At 48.1% G+C, this 21,363-nt stretch overlaps 1 protein-coding gene across 1 annotated transcript in view; it reads left to right on the top strand.

Annotated features, from left to right (window-relative positions):
- Window positions 1–21,363, top strand: part of WWC1 (WW and C2 domain containing 1) — a 152,521-nt gene that overhangs the window by 57,341 nt on the left and 73,817 nt on the right. The window contains exon 2 of the mRNA XM_027084351.1: window positions 20,137–20,246. Within this exon, the coding sequence (XP_026940152.1) occupies window positions 20,137–20,246 (110 nt within the window). The remainder of the gene's footprint in view (window positions 1–20,136; window positions 20,247–21,363) is intronic.

Genomic DNA, 21,363 nt, shown 5'->3' with positions numbered 1-21,363 from the left:
TGTTCTTCCTCAGCTGTGTGCCATCACAGGCCCTCTCGAGACCTTCGTTTCCTCGGCTGCACACGCCTGGTTGTGGCGGTTGAAGGACATACCATGTTATTTACTTGTGCTGACTGCAGGCTACTTCCTGCTTCCTTTCGGGAGCCTCCTGGGAGCAGCCAGCCTGCAGGGCTCTCCTTTCTTTGAATCCTGTGGCCCGTTTCACGCAAGTTTCATTTTAAACAATGTCCTCATTGTTTTCATGCCTTCATATATGTTATCGTGCCTGAATGAATATGTTTGTGTGTTTATTTCCAGCTGGGTGTAAGCTCATGAAAGGTATTCAGTGCTGGGCACCTAATAACTCTGTAAAAGATATTTGTTCATTAGCTTAGGCTCCTTCAAAAATTAATGTTTTTTCATCTTTTGTTTTTCAATATTGATGCCCTCGAGCAGACATAAACCAGGGTTCATTATTGAATCTTTTTGCACTGGTTTGCTTGTTCTCTAAGGAAAAGCAGCATTTCAACTATTTGGATAAATTTCTTTTTTTTTAATTGTTTTAAAATTCTGGTTTTTTTTTTTCTTTTTTGTGTTTTCTTTTTTTTTTTTTTTTTTTTGGATAAATTTCTGAAACGTATTTTAGCTTACTTTTAAAAAAATCATTCTTTCCTCCATCCTATGGGAGCCTGGGATGTGGCCAGCACAAGCCCTGTCCTAGGTACAAAAATAACTTCTTATTCCTGAAGTTAACAGGACCCTTGGGTGTTCACTGTGGACCGAGTTCCAGGGTCTGGCTTCTGCCAGTCCACAGAGAGACGTTTCTGGAGGCCCATGTCATCCCCTCCATCAGTGAGTTTCTTCTTCATGGACCTGTTCTGGCCCTATCAGTTCAAAGCCTTCCCAAGGAGGGTTCTCAGGGCCTGTTCTTCGGTAGTTTCCAGTTTGCTGTGGACCGTGTGGAGGGCATTGAGGTTCAAGCGTGAGCCTGTAACAGACCCTGGAATGCTTCGTGCCCCTGGAACTCTGTAGGAGTCTGGTGCTGGCTTTGTAAGTGTTAGGCTCAGGGACTGTGCCTCAGGAGGGAGGGAAAGGAAAACAAAGACAAAAAAAGACACTCAAAAACCTTTCCCCAGCGACTTCCCTGGCGGTCCAGTGGTTAGAATTTCGCCTTCCAGCGCTGGGGGTATGGTGAGGGTTCGATCCCTGGTCGGGGAGCTAAGATCCCCGACCCTTTGGCCCTAGTGGCCAAAAAAACCAAAAACACATAAAACAGAAGCAATACTGTAACAAATTCAATAAAGTCTTTGAAATGGTCCATATCAAAACAATCTTAAAAAAAAAAACAAACAAAAATTTCCCCTTGGAGAGGAAGGGATACTCACAAGTCCTCTGTTTCATTCATTCAGCAGAGAGTAGGAGGCATCAGCTAAGGCTGTGGTCTGCCGTAGGGAGACAGTGGTGAGGTCGGCAGGCTGGCTCCCTTTGAGTGGGACCGACAGACAGACAGACAACATGTCAGCAAATACAGTGATAGAAAGTGATGGGAGGGCCCACTCAGGCAGGGCTGCCTGGGAAGGCCTCTTAGAGATGGCCTTGCGGCTGAGAGCTGACAGAAGGGATCAGCCATGCAAACTGTGGACAGACATGTGGGTGGGGACAGGTAGCGGCATCCCGGCCAGAAGGCACTGTGTGAGCCAAGGTTGTGAGGTGGGCATGAGGTTGTTGAGTTCTGAGAATTGAATAAGGCTGGAGAGGTAGGCAGGGGGCCGGGCCACAGCAAAAAGTTCAGATTTCCTCCTGGTTTGGGTGGCGAGGCTTTGAAGGGATTGAAGCAGGGGAGTGACAAGATTGGATTGATTTGGAGTTTTTTAGGGGGTGGGGTGGGTGAGCAGGAAGGGAGAGGGTAGGAGAACCAAGAAAGCCAACAGCTGGAGGAGTGAGGAAAGGGGGCTGCAAAGTGGGGAGGGGGAGAGGCGGGGAGGGGGTGGCTGGGAGCCAGAGGAAAGAGAGAGAGCAAGATGGCAGTGGTTCCCTTGGGGACCCTGATGAGAGCAAATGGGAGAGAGCTGGGGGCTTTTGGAAATCTAGCTGGTGAAGGTCCAGGCCATGGACTGTGAAAGCGCGAGGCTCAAGGCTCAGTTTCCCCATCCATGTAGGACATGGGGAGCGAGCCAGAAGGGAAGGATCCTGGTTCGTCCACTGGCACTTGACCCAAATATGTTCCTTTTCCACCATGAAATCTGGCCACGTGATTTCTACTGATCAGACTTGTGAAGGAGCTAAAAAAGCGTATTTCTTGCAAGGCTTCACTCAGGAGAGGAAGTCGAGGGAAGCGAAGGAACCCACACTTCGTGAGCCCCGTTCCGTGCTGGGGGAGCCGGCTGCACGTGGCCCACAGAGGTGAAGAGTCTGGCGCGAGCTGTCACAGCTGGGGACCCAGCTCTCCGTGGTCCCCAAACCCTTGCCTGCTCCCCTGACCTGGTTAAGGCTCTGGGCCCCTCTGTGTTGGTGTCTGTGGAAAAGTAGCCGAAGTACATGAGTGCCAAGCCGGCTTCTAAGTCAGCTGGCTGGGAGTGTTCCCGGCCCAGCCCCTGCTCTGCTCTGGGGAGAGCGTGTGGTGATGGAGCCAGCAGGGGCTCCCGAGTAACTGACGCCTATAGACAATCCACAAGGGTCGTGTCCACCCTCGGGTGTCACCTCCTTCTCCCAGGACTTCTGAGCAGAGCTGTCCAAGGCCTGTGGAATGCATGTGCCAGGGAAAATTTCGCTTCTGCGTGATGATGATTATACTAATGAAAGTGACACAGGAGTAGGAGACAGAGACCTCTCTTGGCTCCCCAGGGGGTAATCCATTCCCCAGGGAAGGAGGACTGGCCATTTCCACACTCTTCTCCAGTTACCAGCTGGGAATGACAGGGGAGAGCTATTGAGACAGTTCAGGAGGGGACCGAGCAGTGGGCCAGGGCTCCCGTGGCCCATGTCCAGTCCTGGCACAAACAGGGACCCGGGAGCCCTGTGGGTTTAGGAGAGTCTCTGAGTATTGGTTTGCTCATTTGTAAAATGGGGGATTCCCAAGATCTTGATTACTAGTCAAGATAATAACGATACCGCTGTTGTGATGGGTATTTGAGAATCAAATATGGTCAGGAATGCAAAGGCACTTTGAAGACCCGATCACACATTTCTTTGTTGGGTCAAGCAAAACTTGGAACGTAGAGGACCTAGCTCTGAACACTGCTGGGAATTCCCATGAACCATTTCTTTCTTCGTTTGCTCTTTCGTGAGTACATTTATTCATTCCATGAACATTCAGTCGGTGTCTGCTCATATAAGATGTTGAGGTTACAGCGATGAATAAGATGCTGCTCAAGTCCTTGTGAAACTCATGGAAGTGACAGACATATAAACAAATTAAAAAAGTACATATATTGTTTTAAAAAAAGGGAAGGAAGGGAGGAATGTTCTGGGCAGAAGGAACAGTGAAGGCAAAGGTAGGGGCATGGGAAATAGCCTGCAGTGTGCATTGGGTGATCTTGGTGTTGTGTCCTTACCAGGAACATCAGGAAGCTGCTGCCATTTTTCCTCAGCCAGAACATTCTCAGGGCAGAGAGACTGGGGTGAGAGTCGTTTTAACAGCTCCTGCTGCTGAGTATTCTAACCATGGTCTTATAACGGTGTGTGTTCTGATCTCTATCAACTTTCTATCTGACACACAAAATATTTCAAGCTGCCCCTTATTTTTTACCCTCCACTAGCACTCCTCCAGCAATACCTAATTTGGGGTGATTGGTAATCGTTTGGTTTTTTCCCTATGTTCTTCATACCCTGATGTCGGTAGGGAGATTATCTAGAACAGTAAGTCCCTTACATGAGAACGACTTCCATTCCGAGAGCGTATTCATAAGTCCAGTTTATTGATTGATTGATTGATTGGCTGCGTTGGGTCTTTGTTGGCTGCGCGCGGGCTTTCTCTAGTTGCGGCGAGCGGGGGCTACTCTTCGTTGTGGTGCGCGGGCTTCTCATTGCGTTGGCTTCTCTTGTTGCGGAGCACGGGCTCTAGGCGCTCGGGCTCAGTAGTTGTGGCACGCGGGCTCAGTAGTTGTTGCTCACGGGCTCTAGAGCCCAGGCTCAGTAGTTGTGGCGCGTGGGCTTAGTTGCTCTGTGGCATGTGGGATCTTCCCAGACCAGGGTTCGAACCTGTGTCCCCTGCATTGGCAGGCGGATTCTTAACCACTGCGCCACCAGGGAAGCCCCTGTAAGTCCAGTTTGTTTGTAAGTCCAACAAAGTTAGGCTAGGTACCCAACTAACACAATCGGCTATATAATACTGTACTGTAATAGGTTTATAATAGTTTTCACACAAATAATACATAAAAAACAAAAAAACACAAAAAAATTAAAGTTTTCATCTTACAGTACCTTGAAACGTACAGTAGTACAGTACAACAGCTGGCATGCCAGGGGCGGGCATCGAGTGAACAGGCAAGGAGAGTTACTGACTGGAGGAGGGAGAGGAGGTGGGAGATGGTGGAGCTGAAGGATCGTCCGCAACAGGAGACGGAGGGCAAGCTGCAATTTCACTCACGCCTGACGCAGATGGCACAGGTTCTGGGCTTGAAATAAAGATACTGTACCACTGTACTCTCTACAGTATTGTAAAGTACACAAAAGCACAACCACTCGTAGAGGATGCACGCACGTGACAACGTACGCCAGACACGTGACCTAACTTACGTGATTGGACGTGTGAACACACATTTGCATCTTTGAAAGTTCACAACTTGAAGGTTCGTATGTAGGGCACTTACTGTAATGATTTTCACATCTCCTCAGGGCCTTTCACATCAATCTCTAGACAAACTTCCAAGCTTCTCTCTTCTGGGGTCTCAGACTTTAGGGAGGAGACCCAGGAGGGCTGCCTCTGTTCCTCTCCCGGCAGCTGGACCAGGGCCATGCTGGGGGTCTCATTGGCCTCCACACTGCTTCGTGGCCCCAATCCTATGCAGGAATCATGTAACTACTGTTTATGCTTGTTTTCTTTCAATATTTTAATGCTTTTCTAGACTCTGAATTTTTCTATAAATGGAAAATGAGGATTCATTTTCGAATGACTTTTTTATGAAGGGGGAGTAAGAGGTTCTGGATAGAAGGACTGAAAAATGTACTTGGTATTTTTAGGGGTTGTTGTCTTATTTCTGGTTATGAGAGCAGCAACAACGAACAAACAAACCTGAACCTCATCCCCAGCAGTGAAACAGCAAACACTGTCAACATTTTGGCATTTTTCCTTATGGTCATTTTCCCTTCTACTTGCAGGCAGGTAAGATTATGCTGCATGCGCAGTTTTGTAACCTGCTTTTTAAATTTCTTTTCAATTCTGTAATAGAAACCTTCTCCCTTCTGTCATTCAAAATGCTTCCTGAGCATCCATTTCAAACCGTTGCATCAAGTGATTATGACCATAATTTACCAGCTATTCATTCCCTACAGATACTGAGGCTGTACCCATTTTTTTCTTCCCATGGTAAATAATGTTGCCTTGAACATCTTTGTGTATAAATCTTCCCACCTGCGTAGGGTCAGAACAGCAGCAACTCGCGGATGCGTTTGTCTTCAAGGAAGTGGATTAAGTTCTTGAGGCCCCTTCTCTTATAGGAACCAGGTGCTTCTCTGACTGCTCCTGTCCTTTGTCAGCTGTGACTTCTGCTCCTGGGTTGGGCGCCGAGAGCGAACATCTCTTTCAATTTGTCTAAAACACACCTTCTTCTTCTTTTTATCTTCCCCAGCTCTCACAGCCTCACCCACAGCGTGCCTAATAAACATTCCTAATGTTCGTCCCTAATATTTGTAGCCAGAGCAAAAATAGCCCCCTAGTTTTCCCTTCTTACCAGACTTTATAGTTTAAAACCACAGGGGATGGTTTTCAATTCCACGGTATTTAAAAACTTACCTCTTCCGGCCTCCCAATTATGTAGATTCACCACCTCCGTTCACTTTCCAAGGAATAGTCAAGACCTGAATTCAGATCCTCAGTCTACCTCTTAATAGCCGAGCGACCTTGGTCAACTTAACATCCTCTCTAAGGCTCCGTTTACTCTTGGGTACCATGGGATCGTAATGGGAACCACTTAACTGGATTGCTATGAGAATTTAATGACAGTTAGTTCACTTAAAGTGCTGTGTGTTAGTGTTGTTAGTCGCTGAAGGTTTTGGGTCAAAACAGGAGCATGCACGTCACCTCCAAGATGCTAGATTTTCATGACAAAATGGTACCACGTAATGCCAGACCTGGAAGGATGGCGTTGAGATGGAGTCCATCCCCCTGGTTTCGTTGATGGGGAAACTGAGGCCCACAGAGGGGAAGGGACTTGTCCAGGGTCACCTGGATGGGTATAAGATATGACATCACAATGCTGCTCCTATGATCAGGCAGCAGGAGGGGCTGGCTCAAGGCTTCAGAGCACAGATAGAGCCCTTCCATCAAGCCCGGGGAGGGCGTGGGGGGGTGGCTCATCCTTTATGTCTAGGCCTTGGGTGGGCTCAGTGTGGGATTCAGCTAATTGTCCAGATCCCACCCATTGCCTGTTAAGCCCCCCAGATCCATCCCAGAGCAGCTAGGAAGCGTGTGGAGTATTAGAAACACTATATATGTTCTCCCTTGCACCACACAGGTGATTTCCTGTGACCCACCCCCCATACCGTCCGCGCTGGTGTGACCACACACACCACACATACACACACACACCTACCTCTTGGGCCCATTGGAAATTCATATATTCTCCCCTGGCACGGGAGCGGAAGGCGTCTGCCAACCTGTGGGTTTCTTTTCCATGTGGCTCACCATCTGGAGTGGCCACCTGGCCTCCTTGTGGAGTGTGTGTGTGTGTGTTCGTGTGTTTGTGCACACTCGCTCAGGCACCCATGTCCCAGGGCCAGCGTATTGTGTCCCCTCTCTGTGCCTGAACGGCCGAATGAACAAGAGCAAGAGAACAGAGGCACAGAGGACAATGCCCAGAAGTCATGCTGGCAGCGTGAATGAATAATTCACATTGTATCTGCTGCTTTCCAGGGCTTCCCCAAATAGCTGTTTTAATTGCTTATTTGTTTCGCTGCTGACTTTAATTCAGCTGCCTTCAGCTCAGAACACTTTGGTGTTTAATGTTGACTCGCAGGTAGGGCTTCCCTTTGGGGAACAACGGTCTGTTTTCTTCTTTAAAAAGAAATAATGGGAGGGAGAATAAACCCTTAAAGGTGTACTTTTCAGAGGTAAAAACCATTTTTCTTTTCACCTCCTGTGCAGAGCTCCTTTGTAATCAGTCACTGTAGGCCTCTGTGGTCTCGGAGAATAAAGAAATAGCGGTCACGTGGACAGGCAAGGCGAGCTTCTGGGCTAGATCAGTCGGCCCACCATGATGCAGTCGGCAAACACTTGGGCATCTACAGATTTTGAAATTCTCAGACATGGCCAGGCCGTGCTGCCTTGTGCTTTCCTACACATGCCAGCCAGAGCATCTAGGAAAGGTTATCAGGAAGGCCGTACCTGCCTGGGCAGGCAGCCTGGGGGCTGCCCTGCCAATGTAGCCCGTAGAATAGTAGGGGGTCTAATGCCATGTCCCCCCCGGAGCTCTGGCAGGATGCCTGTAGTGTGAAATGCGTGGCTCAGCTTTGAAAGGGCTTCTGCTGGTGGTCCTGGTGGAATGACCTGGAGAAGGGGGCTGGTTGGAAGCCAGGCATTTGGAGCCCCTTATATATAAATATAAGGGCAGCCAGAGGTAGCAGGGTGTAGAGTGTGGAGGGCCTGGGCCAATAGAAGCCGTGTGGGTTACAGCAGGAGGTGACGGGTGTGAATCTGAAGACACAAAGGGCACCCAGGACACCCTTGGTGGTTGCAGAGATGGGACCGGTGGGCTTTGTGGTCTAGTCCCACACCTGCAGAACAGGGGCACCTGTAGAGCCAGTAGGCCAGGGTGCAGTTACTCCCCCTCACCCCCCAAGCTCTGCTTGGCCTTCTGTCTGCAAATGGATGCAGAGGGTAGAGGGCTGGTTTAATGCAGGAGGACAGAAAGTGATGCTCAGAGGATCTACTAAGTGCAGAGGAGCAGAGGGGTTGAGAACCTGCGTTCCGGAATCAGGTCCATGTGCTGCTGTGTGCTCACTGGCTGTGTAACCTCAGGCAAGACATTGTGTGTGGCAGGAACTCAGCAAACACTAGGAAAGGGCTGATACAGCTGCTTGCAGGACTGTGCTCAGAGAGAGGCTGGGCGGCCATGACCAGGCCCTGAGAGTGGGATGGGAGGCAGAAAGCTTTGATAAAGAAGGAGAAGGAGAGGGATTTCTCGAACACAAGGTTCGATACCGCTTTTAAAGTTCCTGCAGTTATTAAATAGGGGATGTTATACACCAGTCGTCCTGAGTACGGTGCTGGGACCAGAAGCATTGGCATCACCTGGGAGTTTGTGGGAAATGTAAATTCTCAGTGCAGCCCAGAATCAGAAACTCTGGGAGTGGGTCACAGCTCTCTGTGAGCTAACAAGCCCTCCAGGGGATTCTGATGCAGCTCAGGACTGAGGACCACTGCTGTATACAATAAGGGGAAGTCAGAAGGGGTGTTCACAGAACGAGTGCGTATGGACCAGGGAGACTAGGGAGTGTTAGGAAACCTGAGTGCCAGGAGGATCCATTCCTCTGTGGCTGTGTGATCTTGGACAGTTCCTTAGGACACAGTCTTAGACACCCAGTACTGAAAGGTCCTTTAGCGATCACTGTGTCATCTTCTTATGGTGGGAACGGGGAAGCAGTGGTCCAGGGTGAGGAAGGGACTTGGCTATAGTTACTCAGCGGCAGAGCTGAAAATTGAAGCCAGTTGGATTTGCCTCCTGACAAACTAAGTGTCCCAGGATGTATCAGCTCGCCTCTCTATGTCTCAGTTTCCACATCCGTAAAATGGAACTAATAGTAGTACTTAGATTATTTTAAATAAGTTAATATCATATAGTATTGAATATGGGGTTTTCCTTTATTTTTTCCTTACAACTGTATTGAGGAATTACTGAAGCACACTAACTTGTATGTATTTACAGAGTGCAATTTGGTGAATTTTGACATACACATATACATCTCTGAACCTGTCTTCATAATCAATATAACAAACATTCCCATCACCCCCGAAACTTTCTTTGTGCCCTTTTATAATCCCCCTCTCCCTCTACTCATCCCCAGGCAACTACTCATCTGCTTTCTGTCCTTAAGGTTGGTTTGTATTTTCTAGAATTTTACATACATGGAATCGTACAGTACAGTCTCTTTCTTCCCTGGTTTCTTTTACCCCAGTATGTTTCTGAGATTCATCTGTATCGTTGTGTGTGTTAATAGTTTGTTCCTTTTTATCACTGAGTAGTATTCCAGCGTGGACGTACATTTGTCTAGCCATTCCCCTATTGTTGGACATTTGGATTGTTTCTAGCTTAAGGTTATTACAAATCAACATAGCATTAATTTTAAGAAGCACCATTATTTTATGTGCCACTAAGGAAAGTGCTACCAATTAAATTATGACCCAATGTTTTTAAATTAACTAGAATGTTTATTTCATACTCATCAAAATAAATCTTTCAAACTTAGGGGTTTTTTTGTTACACACATATCGCTTTTTTACATCCAAACAACAAAAAAGGAATACCTAAACAAAAATAAAGCTCCAGTGTTCCTAATACATCTTCTCATTCCGAATCCAATTCTTTGGAGTCAATGTTTAGCTCAGAATTACTGATGTCTGTGCTTTTAATATCGTCGTCCTCGGTTCCCTCCAGAGTGTTGGTGATGCAGCCTTGTTATAGGGCCCACAGAGAAGCTCAAAGGCCCTGGTGCTGGGCTCTGCAGCCAGCATGGCAATTATGCAGTGGTAGCCTCCCTTGCACTCCTGCTTTGGGAATGTTGCTAAACGTGTCTGTTCATTGCCTTCTCCACCCTTCCCCACAATCATTTGGTTCCTAGGGGTTAAAAGTGCTCCACTATTGTCTCTGAGATTTTATCCCAAGCCCATGACACCTTTGATGTCTGTGCACACACGGGCGGTGACAGCTCCATCAGGACCGCAGCCTGGCTGACAGTGTCGTAAGATGTCAGCAGTGCTAACACACGTCCCAGTTTCGGAGATGCTAAAATGTATTTTTAAAATGTGCAGCTCAGAATCATTGAAACAGAGTCTATGTGTACTCTGGAAATACTCAGTGAAATTCAGCTTTTATTATTATTATTGCATTCCTGTGAAGCATCTATTTCCTGTTGGTCCAATGAGAGTGGTTGTATCTGCCTCACAGAAATGTTGTGAAGGTAAAGGACATGATGTATTTCACATAGAGCCTATGGTCCAGTGCCTAGTACTTAACTGACCTTCAGCAAAAGATGTATTGTTTCATTGCAGCCTCACGATGCCCTTGACTTTGGGGACCGGCAAGATAGAAGACTTGTGAATGCTGAAGCTGCAAAGGGGGCCTTAGAAATGTGACATCTCAGCTCCCTCATTTTACAGATGGGAAGCCCAGAGAGAGTGGGTGCCTTCCCCCAGGGCCTGGTTCATCTGGTGGCAACGTCAGGATTCAAACCCAGATCTCGTCACTCCCCTTCCAATGCTCTGCCTAGACTGTGTTGTCATGGAAGGAGCCACAGGTCAGGATCCCAGAGAAGCCTTCATGGCCAGTTCCATTTCCAGAAGGATCAGCTCCTCAGGCTGCATGGCTGGGGTGAGGGTCAGAGCTCAAGGAACAGGAATGGCCAGATTCCAGGGAAGGGTGGCTTTGGCCTCTGTCCGTCAAGCTGGAAGCTCCTGGACAGCCCAGCACCTGGGAGGACCCCTCGGAAACCCAGCTCTTGGGACCGGAAAGGAGCAAAGCTGGGGGCTGAGTGCCCTCAGGGTCATAAATACAAAAAGGAGGAGCTCTGCATGTCTGCCCAGCACCACACGCCAAGGGCTCTATTGAGCTGTTCCCATGTACTAATTTGTTCAATGCTACCAGGGCCCTGTGAGGCAGGTTTTCATGACTGCTTTATACCTATGGGGAAACTGAGGCTTAGAGCTGGGGAAGGGATGCCTAAGATTACACAGCTAAGAAAGATGGAACTGGGAGCCCCATTTGGTTCTGTTGGCCCTTTCTATAGGGCACAGAACCTCCTTAGCCTAACTCCCAGTTCGGGAATGAGAATGGAGCTGGGTGAAGGGCAAACATGTATACCCAGTGCTGTGTTCTGCTGTGGTACTGGGCTTTAAGAGAATTACCCTCCAACAAGGGAACAAGCAAAACGAAGGGCCCATCTCCCAACCTTGTCTATCCATGAATGGGAACTTCATAGTTTCATACGGGTTCTGGCACAGTGAAAATTCTCCTTCCAGTATAACAGGGTTAGTTAGCCCAGAACAATACTATCAATAACTGTTTCTTGAAGGCTGTTCAGATGATTGCTGTATCTCCGATGGAGCTGAACTCAGCACCAGTCTGACTTGATCTCTTGGTGTCATGAGTGTGATGCAGGCCTGGGGTTGGTCCCCAGGTTTTAGTCTCAGCCTTGCCACTGGGTCCTTGGGTGGCTCCGGGCAAGTCTTTCTCTCTGTGCTTCAGTTTTCTCACCAATAAAACAAGGAGTTGATTAGTCAGATCCCAGATATCACACTCAGTTTTAACATTCCTTAATACCCCTGCCTCAGGTGCCTTATTTGGACAGCAATGAAAATAATAATGAGTCGCTCACATTTATTGAGCACGCACTATATACCAAAGTGATATTTCATCCATTATCTCATCTAATCCTCAAAGAACACTGTAAGGTGGGTTTGAATGGTACTTACCTGAAAGCGTTGTTATGAGGTCCAAGTGAGTTAACATATGTAAAGTGCTTGGAACAGTTCCTGGCACAGAATCCATGCTCAGTCAATGTATTATTATTTCTCCTGTTCTGCAAGTATGAAAACTGAGCCTAATAGAGTTTAAGTATCTTGCCCAAGGTCACAGAGCTAGAAACTGGCAGAGCCGAGATTTAAACTCAAGGAGTCTGGCTCCAAAGCCCTGTGCTCCTAATTTCTACTCTGTGCTGCCTCTTCGTAAGACAAGATGCAGGAGAAAGATGTTAGAGAGCAGTGGGGACTATGTGCAGCTAGAGAGTGCCTGCCTTCAAAAGGCACGCTACCTCCATTCTTAAAATACAGCACTGTAGTAGACAAACAAGCTTATCTATAAGCTGAATCTGGCCACCCCGTAGTCAGTTGGCCATGCCTAGGCTAATCCATGATCTGGTTCTCAGAATCTTAATCTTAAATCCCAGCAAGTGAGATGCAGAGAAATAGCAGAAACACCACTGTGTCAGTGAGCTGGAGGGCATCCAGGGATGAGTAGGCATAAAGACATGGGGATGGAGGCGAAGGAAGGGAACAGGCCCAAGGCTCAGGGGTGTGTGATCCCAAGAACTCAGTTCGGGGGGGGCCAGAGTGAAGGCAAGATTTAGCAGGAGGAGATTAGCCACTGGTGTGTGGAAGCCTGGGTTAAAGACTAGAAGGGGGTAGGGGGAACAGTCTGGAACTTTCCCTCCCCATAGGAGAATGCCAGGAATGAGAGGGAGTGACTAGGCCAAGAAAGCTTCTGGATAAACCAGTCCTACCAAAGTAGGGAAGCAAGGAAGTCTGGGGGTCGAGTAACCAGAATGTCTAGACAGGTGTTTTGAGAGGAGAGGGACGGAAGTGTGTGAGGGAAAGAAAACTTGGAAATTCCTGGTTATAAATGCCTCCTTCAGAGAACAAATTTTGAGAGCCAAAGCCAATCCCGCCGTCACCTCTTAACTTTCTCTGGTTTAATTTCGCAAAAAAAAACCAGAGAGCTTAAGCAGTCCCAAGTCGTCCAGGAAAGGAGGCGGTGGAATACGGCGCAAGGCGTATTGGCTATTAGCATGAACAGGTATTTTGCCTCATCATGGAAAGGGATATAAACCCTAACTGATAAGAACAGGTAATGTTGGTTGAGCCCTTTGTGCCGTGGGCTCGAGCACAGCTCATTTTAACAGGTAGTCACTCTGAGCATCCCCGCTTTACTGATGGAGAAGCAGGTTCAGGCAAGTTAGGGTTCACGCCCAAGTGGACAGAGTGAGTAAGTGATGGCGCCTGCATTGCAACCCCTCTAGAGCTTATGATTTTTCTTTTACCACCACTCGTATCCCTCGAGTTGAAAAATGGGGACAGTGATGATGATGATGATGATATGATAGTAGCTAACATATCCGACCAGCTTAAGATGAGAGATGACACAATTCTCACGGGGCACAGAGCACAGAAGTCTCTCAGCTGTTAACAGCCCACATTTACTGAGGGCTTATTACATGGCAGGCCCTGCGCTAAGCACTTTACATGGATTATCTCATTTAATCCCTGCAACACCCTATGAGATTGGAATTTCTAAGTTCACAGAGAAGGAAACTCCTAACAAGGTTAAGTAACACACCTGTGGTTGTAGACGAAGCAGAAAGTGGGTTTCAGCCCAGCATCAATTCCGCAGCCTTTGTGGGTAGCAACTACCCTGCCTCCCCATTAGCCGTGAAGTCCACCACCGTCTTCCCTGGATTACTTCCTTCTCCAGCCTCCCCGGCCTACACCCCGTCGTCTCAGTCTCTCCCTTTTCCCACCCCCTTGGTCTTTCACATCTGTACAGCTGACCTAGCATCTTATTAACTATCCCTGCATCCTCTCATTGCCTGGGGTTCACAGTCTAAGGTAGCAGAACCGCCATACATACTGTCACAGGGATGGGCCACTCCCTGCTGTCAGTGTAAGCCTCGTCTGCCTGGCCAGACCCTCTGCTCTCGAAGGCAGAAACAAGGCTTATTCAAGTGTCTTAGCCCTCGTCGTGTCTGGCGTGGGACCAGTCTGTTGTGTCCATGCAGTAAATTCTTCCTTTTTTTTTTAAAAGCCTGATTGAGTTTATTTTTTAATTTTTATTTATAAATTTATTTATTTATTTATTTTTGGCTGCGTTGGGTCTTCCTTGCGGTGCGCGGGCTTCTCATTGTCGTGGCTTCTCTTGTTATACAGAGCACGGGCTCTAGGCGCGCGGGCTTTAGTAGTTGTGACGTACGGGCTTAGTTGCTCCGCGGCAAGTGGGATCTTCCCAGACCAGGGCTTGAACCCGTGTCCCCTGCATTGGCAGGCAGATTCTTAACCATCGCGCCACGAGGGAAGCCCACGCAATAAATTCTGTTGCTTGGAGGACTGATTGAAAGGAGGGAGAAAGGAGTTGAGGAGAGGGTGAGTCAGAGAGCCTCTCTAGGTCACCTTCTGCAGCTCGGCACTAGGGTGGCGCTCAAAGTCTTAACGGGGACCCCAGAGCCCCAAAAGCCCAGCCTCTGCCCACTCTACCTCCAGTCCATCATTCATAACGTGAAGATATGCGGCTTTCTTTTCTGTTCCTCACACCTTCATCCCTACCCAAAACCTTTGTACTGGCTGTTCCTGTTGCTTCCCACCATCTGGTCTCCCCTCCAAGATCACCTCCTCCTCCCTTGCTTCCCTTGACTGCCCTGCCCCACCCCACCCTTACACGTAATCCCACTACCCTGTTGTACTCTTCTGAATACCATGAGTCTCTGAAACGATCCTGTGGATTCATTTTCTGGTTGGGGTGTCTCCCTGACGGGAGTGTAGGGCAAGGTCCTGTCTGTCTCGTCCACTTCTGTAGCTGGGTGTTTGCTCCGATTCAGCTGTGGTTCATGTGCTCAGCCGTCCTCACCAACTATGAGATGGTGATTTTTTTTTTCATCCCCAGATTCGTTTAAGGAATGAATGAAGGTGTTTGCACCAAACCGAATTAAAGGGAGGAAGGAGAATTGCAAAGATGGCACTTTCTTCCTGCCATCCCAGCCTTGCAGGTGTGGGCTGCTTAGCACTGGGGCTCTGCCGAGGTCCGGTGGCGGCGTGTCCTCAGGAGTTGGGTAATCCTGAGCTATGGGAACTATGTGTGTGAAACACCCCGGGGCGGGAAGAACCGGCCTGGCCATTGTGCCTGGGCTGGGAGGAGAGGTTCGGCTGAAAGTTTGGACAGTTCTTGGCATGCAGTCTGCAGGGCCCTTTAGAAAGCCATCCCGCCCAGTTGGCCCTCGGAGAGAGCACGGTCTGGGGGGGCCAGCATCCCGCTGGACGGCGATAAAGAGGTTACTGTGGGAAGCGTTCAGATTGCTCGGGAAGCACTAGGAACATGAAAGATATGTTATGCGTTCTTCAGTCCCAAGAGAATCACCACCCAGTGTTAGACTTGGCAAAAGGCTTTCTGCTCCTTCTCTGAGCTGCCTCCTTAGAAAAGACGCGCTGTCTGAATACTGAATGCCAGCCGTGGCGATGTGGAGCTGGAAAGAGGACGAGGGGCCTGCGTTCCTGGACAGGTGATCCCACAGAACCCTACCTGTCTCCAAGGCAACACATCCGGGCCCCTTTTTTTCCAAGAGAGCCTGTTGTGAAACATTCAGGAATGTTTGTGTTCCTTCAGAGATTTGTAATTAAGAAGAGGCAGAGCTAGTTCTCTTTTGGCGCTCTTCCCTCTTCCCTCTCACCCCTCCGGCATTTGGGGCATTTGATTTCGCGATCTGGGTTTTCAGCAGCCCAGGACTTGGAGGCTGGAGGAAGGGACTGTACCGGGCTGGACTGGGGTGAATCGCTTCAACAGGGGCTGGGGGCTGGGAGTTGCAGGCAGGCCCCCAAGTCCTGGCCACATCTGAAAGCAGACATCTCTTCCCAGCTCACATTCTTGGCACTTGCCCAAGGGGAAGCACTGCAGGCCAGAGAAGCACCCACAGTTTCCCAGGGGAGACTGGTTTAAACGGACAGTTCCTCGCTCTGGGAAGAGGAGTGTGTGCACATGTATATATATGTGTGTGTGTGTGTGTTTAAATCCTTGTGCAGCTAAAAACGCTTCTCTTCATCCTTATTCTCTGAATGACACGTCTCTGCACACTGAATAATTCATCTCCCTCTTGGCATTTGTTCCAGAGAGAATCTCGCTGTCCAGATTTCTTGTAAGTTGCATAGTCTTCCAATAGAAGCTTTTCTCTTTCCCATGGAAGAGCTCTGGGAGTCTGGATATCAGCCCTCTGGGTTTTTTTTCCATGATCGCTTTGAAGGGAAGCCTGAATATCAAACCCAAAGCCTTCCTTTCTCCTCTTGCCCCCCTCTGTCTCACATTGGGTCCTCTGGATTCCCTCTTCTTTATCCCTGTGGGGCACGATGTCTGTGTTCACCGCAGGCAGGAATCAGCATCTCAGCCCCGGTAGGATATCCAATGTCGGGTACATTACTGATACTTGTATCTAACATTTACTTCAGGTCTGGCTTCTTGATGTCCAAGGCTGGAACAATCAGTGGAGTTAATGGTTTTCTGGAAAAGTGATGCATTTTGGGTGTTTTAGACCTGCCACTCCTCCCTCAGTCCCCATCCTCACACACAGAGCTCAGTGAATCCCTTGTCGTGGTAACTGTGAAACAGCTGTCTTTTCATGAAGCAGTCATGCATTATCCCAGTGTATTGAGTAGCTTTGCACCAAGATATAGAAAGAATACTGAAGTTGCAAATAGGACGCAGCTTGGATACCTTCTGCCTGCTTCAGATTTCCCCCCTGCCCAGCTTCATCATCTGTATCTTGGGCATAGCTTCCTTTGTGTTCCAGATTGTTCTGAGACTCCCTGGGTCTTGTCAGTTTTTATTAGCAAAGCTCAGGTTCTGTAGTCAGGCAATGGGGCTTCAGGTTATACCTCTGGTGTTTGCCAACTCTGTGGCGTTGGGTGTGTTTTCTCACTGGTAAAATAGAGGAAGAGTGCCTGTGGCCCAGAGAAGGAACATGCTATGTACGTAACTTGTTTTCTAGGCCCAGATTTAGCCATTATTAAATATTTTAATTCCAGCTGATACAGGAATATTACAGAGAAACTAGTTAAAAAAATGATTAGAAAGGAAAAAGTTAAATTATGTTAAAATCCCTATACCAAGATAGCATTTTAATGTATATCTTTCCAGTTCCTCTTCTATAAACATATACACATTTTAGGCAAAATGTCATATACTGTAACAGTATCCTGTAGCTTTTTTTCCTTAATAGATCTTTATTGGAGTATAATTGCTTCACAATAACTGTGTTAGTTTCTGTTGCACAACAAAGTGAATCAGCCATACGCATACACATGTCCCCATATCCCCTCCCTCTTGAGCCTCCCTCCCACCCTCCCTATCCCACCCCTCTAGGTGGTCACAGAGCACCAAGCTGACCTCCCTGTGCTATGCGGCTGTTTCCCACCAGCTATCTATTTTACATTCGGTAGTGTATGTATGTCGATGCTACTCTCACTTAGCCCTGGCTTCGCCCTCCTACCCCATGTCCTCAAGTCCATTCTCTATGTCTACCTCTTTATTCCTGCCCTGCAACTAGGTTCTTCAGTACCTTTTTTTTTTTTTGATTCCATATATATGCGTTAGCATATAGTATTTGTTTTTCTTTTTCTGACTTAACTTCACTCTGTATGACAGACTCTAGGTCCATCCACCTCACTACAAATAACTCAATTTCGTTTCTTTTTACAGCTGATATTCCATTGTATATATCTTGTTCAACAATGTTGCTTTTCCTCATAGTGTGTTAAGAGCATCCTTCCATGTTGGCAAAATATAGAACACACCATTATTTTTTGTTCTTAGGTATTCATTATTGTATTCACCCATTCCACAAATATTTATTGAGCACCGATCATGGGGCTTCTGTTGCTTAGATGCACCATTGATGAAATCATTTAATTCGTCCCCAGGGAAGAATTTTGAAAGGTAATGATCCACACAGGGATTCAGGGAGCTGTGGAGAGGAGATGAATCTTTATCTTCTTGATTTTCTACGTTGCAAAGTGTAACTAACAATATTCCCATCTCCCCAGCCAGGCTGGCAGGTGGGGCTTCTCAGGGCTGAGCCCAGGGAGAGGAATGACTCAGAAACAAAGGTCTGACTGTGGTTGGCTCAGGCATTCCTGTTCCCTCCCAGATTTATCTGTCCTCACTAATAGAGCCACTTGCCGTGGAGGAGTATGCCTCTGTATATAGTTTTCCTTCAGAGGCATTTTCAAAGCTGTGTTAGATGAAATGATGTTGGATGAGATTTGGCCATTGGTCACTGGTCTTCATTCTCCATAAGGAAGTGGGAACAAATCATTTACAGTAGTTTGAGGAAGAGGAGGAGGTACTGAGGGACATGGTCTTTTGTTTCTGAAGTCTGGGCGGGGCTTGGGGTGGAGTGGTGGAGTGGACTGAAGACAGCTTTGCAGAAACTTTATCCAGGTTGGCAAAGGTGCTCCTGAATGAAGTGCCTTCTGACCCGAGGAAACCACCTGTGTCTTCCCCACCACTTCCTTCTTTTACTCCAAGACGGTGCCTTGTAATTTTGCGAGGGGCTCAGGAGATGCATTGAAGATGTCAACTTTCAAGAGAACCTTTCAGCTCACAGCAGGGGCTCTGAGGACAGAGTGCCTTGCTTGAAATCCCAGCTTTGTCATTGTTATGGACATCGAGAATGTTATTTAATCTTTCTTAGTCTCCGTTTCCCCTTCTGGGAAGCAGAGAAGAATGTTCTTTGAGCGTTCATTTGCACCAGCCTCTGCACTAAATGTTTTTACAAACATGACTTTATTTGACTTGACAACCTGGAGAGTTATTATTATCCCCACATTTCAGATAAAAATACTGAGGCTCAGAGAGCGACAGTAAGTTGCCATACTCGCACAGCTGGTAAGTGATGCTTATTGAATCCTTACTGGATAGGGCTTAGTCTGTTGCATATCATATACGCCTCTGCCCTCATCCTTTGTCTCCCACAATACAGCAGTAAATTACTGACTAACAGAAGCTTTGGGGCTATCCATTCCTTCAGTCAATAGATACTTTTCTTAGCCTACCAGACCCTGGATATATAGTGGTCCATGAACACACCAGGTCTATCCACCAGGGGCTCTTTCAGTGTTTCTTTTTCCCCCACATACTTTGCTTTAAGCTTGATTTGGAGTGGGTTTAAGAGGGAAGGGGATTGCACAAGATGGGAGAGTCATTTCGTACGGCTTGGAGGGAAGTTCTTGATCAGGAATCCTAGACCCCGTCTCACTCATCTTTCCTCCTGTCCCATGGTACGTCAGTTTGCCAATCTGTCTAAAGAGTGTTGAAGCAGAGCCTTCCGGGCTTCCAGAACTGGGAGGGGATTGGGAGCAGACAGGAGAGGGGGAGTATTAGAATATGTATTTTAGGCAGATACAGCTATGGGGAAAACCCAAAGGGGCCGTCTGGGGCCGCCGTTCAGGCGGACTTTTGTGTACCTAGATTCCCGGCTCCCTGCACGCTGGCTAAAGTGCTTGACCAAGGGTTTATGGTGTTTTCCAGCCTTGAAAAACCTGTGTGTGTTTAGCTGGGTGATTTGTCTGTCTGTCCATCTGACTTAGCCACCAAGACTGGGTGATTACCACCACCTCACTCCCCACAATATGGTGACTTAGAGGGTGGTTATCGCTAAAAGATCAGTTTGGCCTGGATTTTGCAGGGAAGGACAGCAGTGGGTACAGGCATTTGGGAATCGGCCCAGGAAGCAAAGAAATACGGCCAAACTCACAAGGAGGGAACATCTGCTATTCTAGATGCTGCAGTTAGCTAGCTTTCCAGAGGGGAAGTAGGTAGGACAGGCATGGGCTAGAGCCGGGGGGATGGCTGGGGCTGTGGTGGACAAGTGAACTGCAGGAGGAGCAGCCAGAGAGGGCTGGAGTTCGAGTCCGGAAGTAAGACTTGACCCTCGAGCCCTTTCCTGTGACCACCCCCTCACTTAGAGGTGCAGGAACAGAGGCCCAGAGAAAGCAGGTGACTTGCTCAAATCACTGCCCAGTTTGTGGCAAAGTTGGGAGCCAAGCACATTCCCCGCCTCTCTCCCAGGTGCTCCCATCCCGCTGCTCCAGTTATGCGTTCATCTTCCCCGGGGACAGGAGAGCTGGTGTCACAGTGCAAAGCTTCTAGATCTGGTGGGCCAGCGCAGAGGAGCAGGGAGGTTGAGAGCACCTACGTGTTGCGGGGTCTTGGGGACCGTAGGCTGATGGAGTCTGTTTCTCCTCTCCCTTGCCAGGTACACCAAACCGCTCACCTTTGCTGACTGCATTAGTGATGAGTTGCCGCTGGGATGGGAAGAGGCGTACGACCCACAGGTTGGAGATTACTTCATAGACCACAACACCAGTAAGTTCCTGGCCGTCCTCCCTTCCCATCCCCTCTGCCCATCCCTCTGCCTCCTGCCCAGCCCCCCAAGTCTGGAAGAGCTACCAGCAGGGACTCATGAAGCCAGATTGTGTTTTGTTTCACGTAGAGTTAGACAGAGATGTCAATGTAGATATAGATAGATAATGTATGCTCATATATAAATAACAGTTCAGAAGGATTTTAAATAGAATCGAAAACTCCACCTCTCACAACCCATCTCCCCGCTTTTACAGAGGCAACCACTGCTATCAATTTCTCGTGTATCACTCCAGAACTTTCCAGAACTTTCTCGTGTATCACTCCAGAACTTTCCAGAACTTTCATGTGTGTTTATGTGTATATGTACATAGATTCTTTTTTTTTTTTTTTACATATATTGATTTCCATGCATACAGATTTTTTTCATATAAGGTAGATGTGTCCTTGCCATTGCCAGACCATTTTGGAGCAGTCACTGCCCCCAAAGCAGGTCCCCAGCAGCCAGCATGCACACGTATGTGTCTGTCATGGAGTGGTCTGAGTGTATGTGCCTCTAGCCCATCATACCGTTCAGCCCACCCTCACATCGTATCTGTGCTCCAGGTATCCTGACCCAGAGTGAAGATTCTTAGTGTCTTTGTCTCTCTGACTACGATGGAGGCACAGGTTGATACAGGCAGAAGCATGTTGTCTGACAGGTGGAAGAACCCAGGTCGAGGTACCCCAGCTGGGGAGAGTTGATGTGTATTTGGGCCTCATCCGTCACGCACCTTCTCGGCCAAGACTATTCCTGTCCTCGGAAGTTCGCTGCCCCATTTGTTCATGTGTACAGAGGAAAGAGGATGTCTCTGTCTCGCTCTCCACCTTCTGAACTGTGGGATTCCTTTTCGTCCTTTCAGGCAAGAGGAAAATGGGATGCAAAGGCATGTTTCTGAAGGTTGAGATTAGGGCACCAGATCCCAGTGGTCCCTGTTTCCTGAGTGTGTACTCTGCGCTGTGTGCTGGGAGAGAACTGGAGAGACACCACTCATTCAATCATCCCAGCTTCCCTGTGGCATGCTAGGGTGATTATCCCCACCTTATAAATGGGACTCAGAGGTAGAAATCGACTGCTCAA

This window comes from Aethalodelphis obliquidens, unplaced genomic scaffold, assembly GCF_003676395.1.
Source record: "Aethalodelphis obliquidens isolate GAN/ISIS:26980383/991018 unplaced genomic scaffold, ASM367639v1 scaffold52, whole genome shotgun sequence".
NCBI classification, from domain to species: Eukaryota; Metazoa; Chordata; class Mammalia; order Artiodactyla; family Delphinidae; genus Aethalodelphis; species Aethalodelphis obliquidens.
Note: the sequence above shows the minus strand (reverse complement) of the source record. Positions and strands in the feature narration are given on the sequence as shown.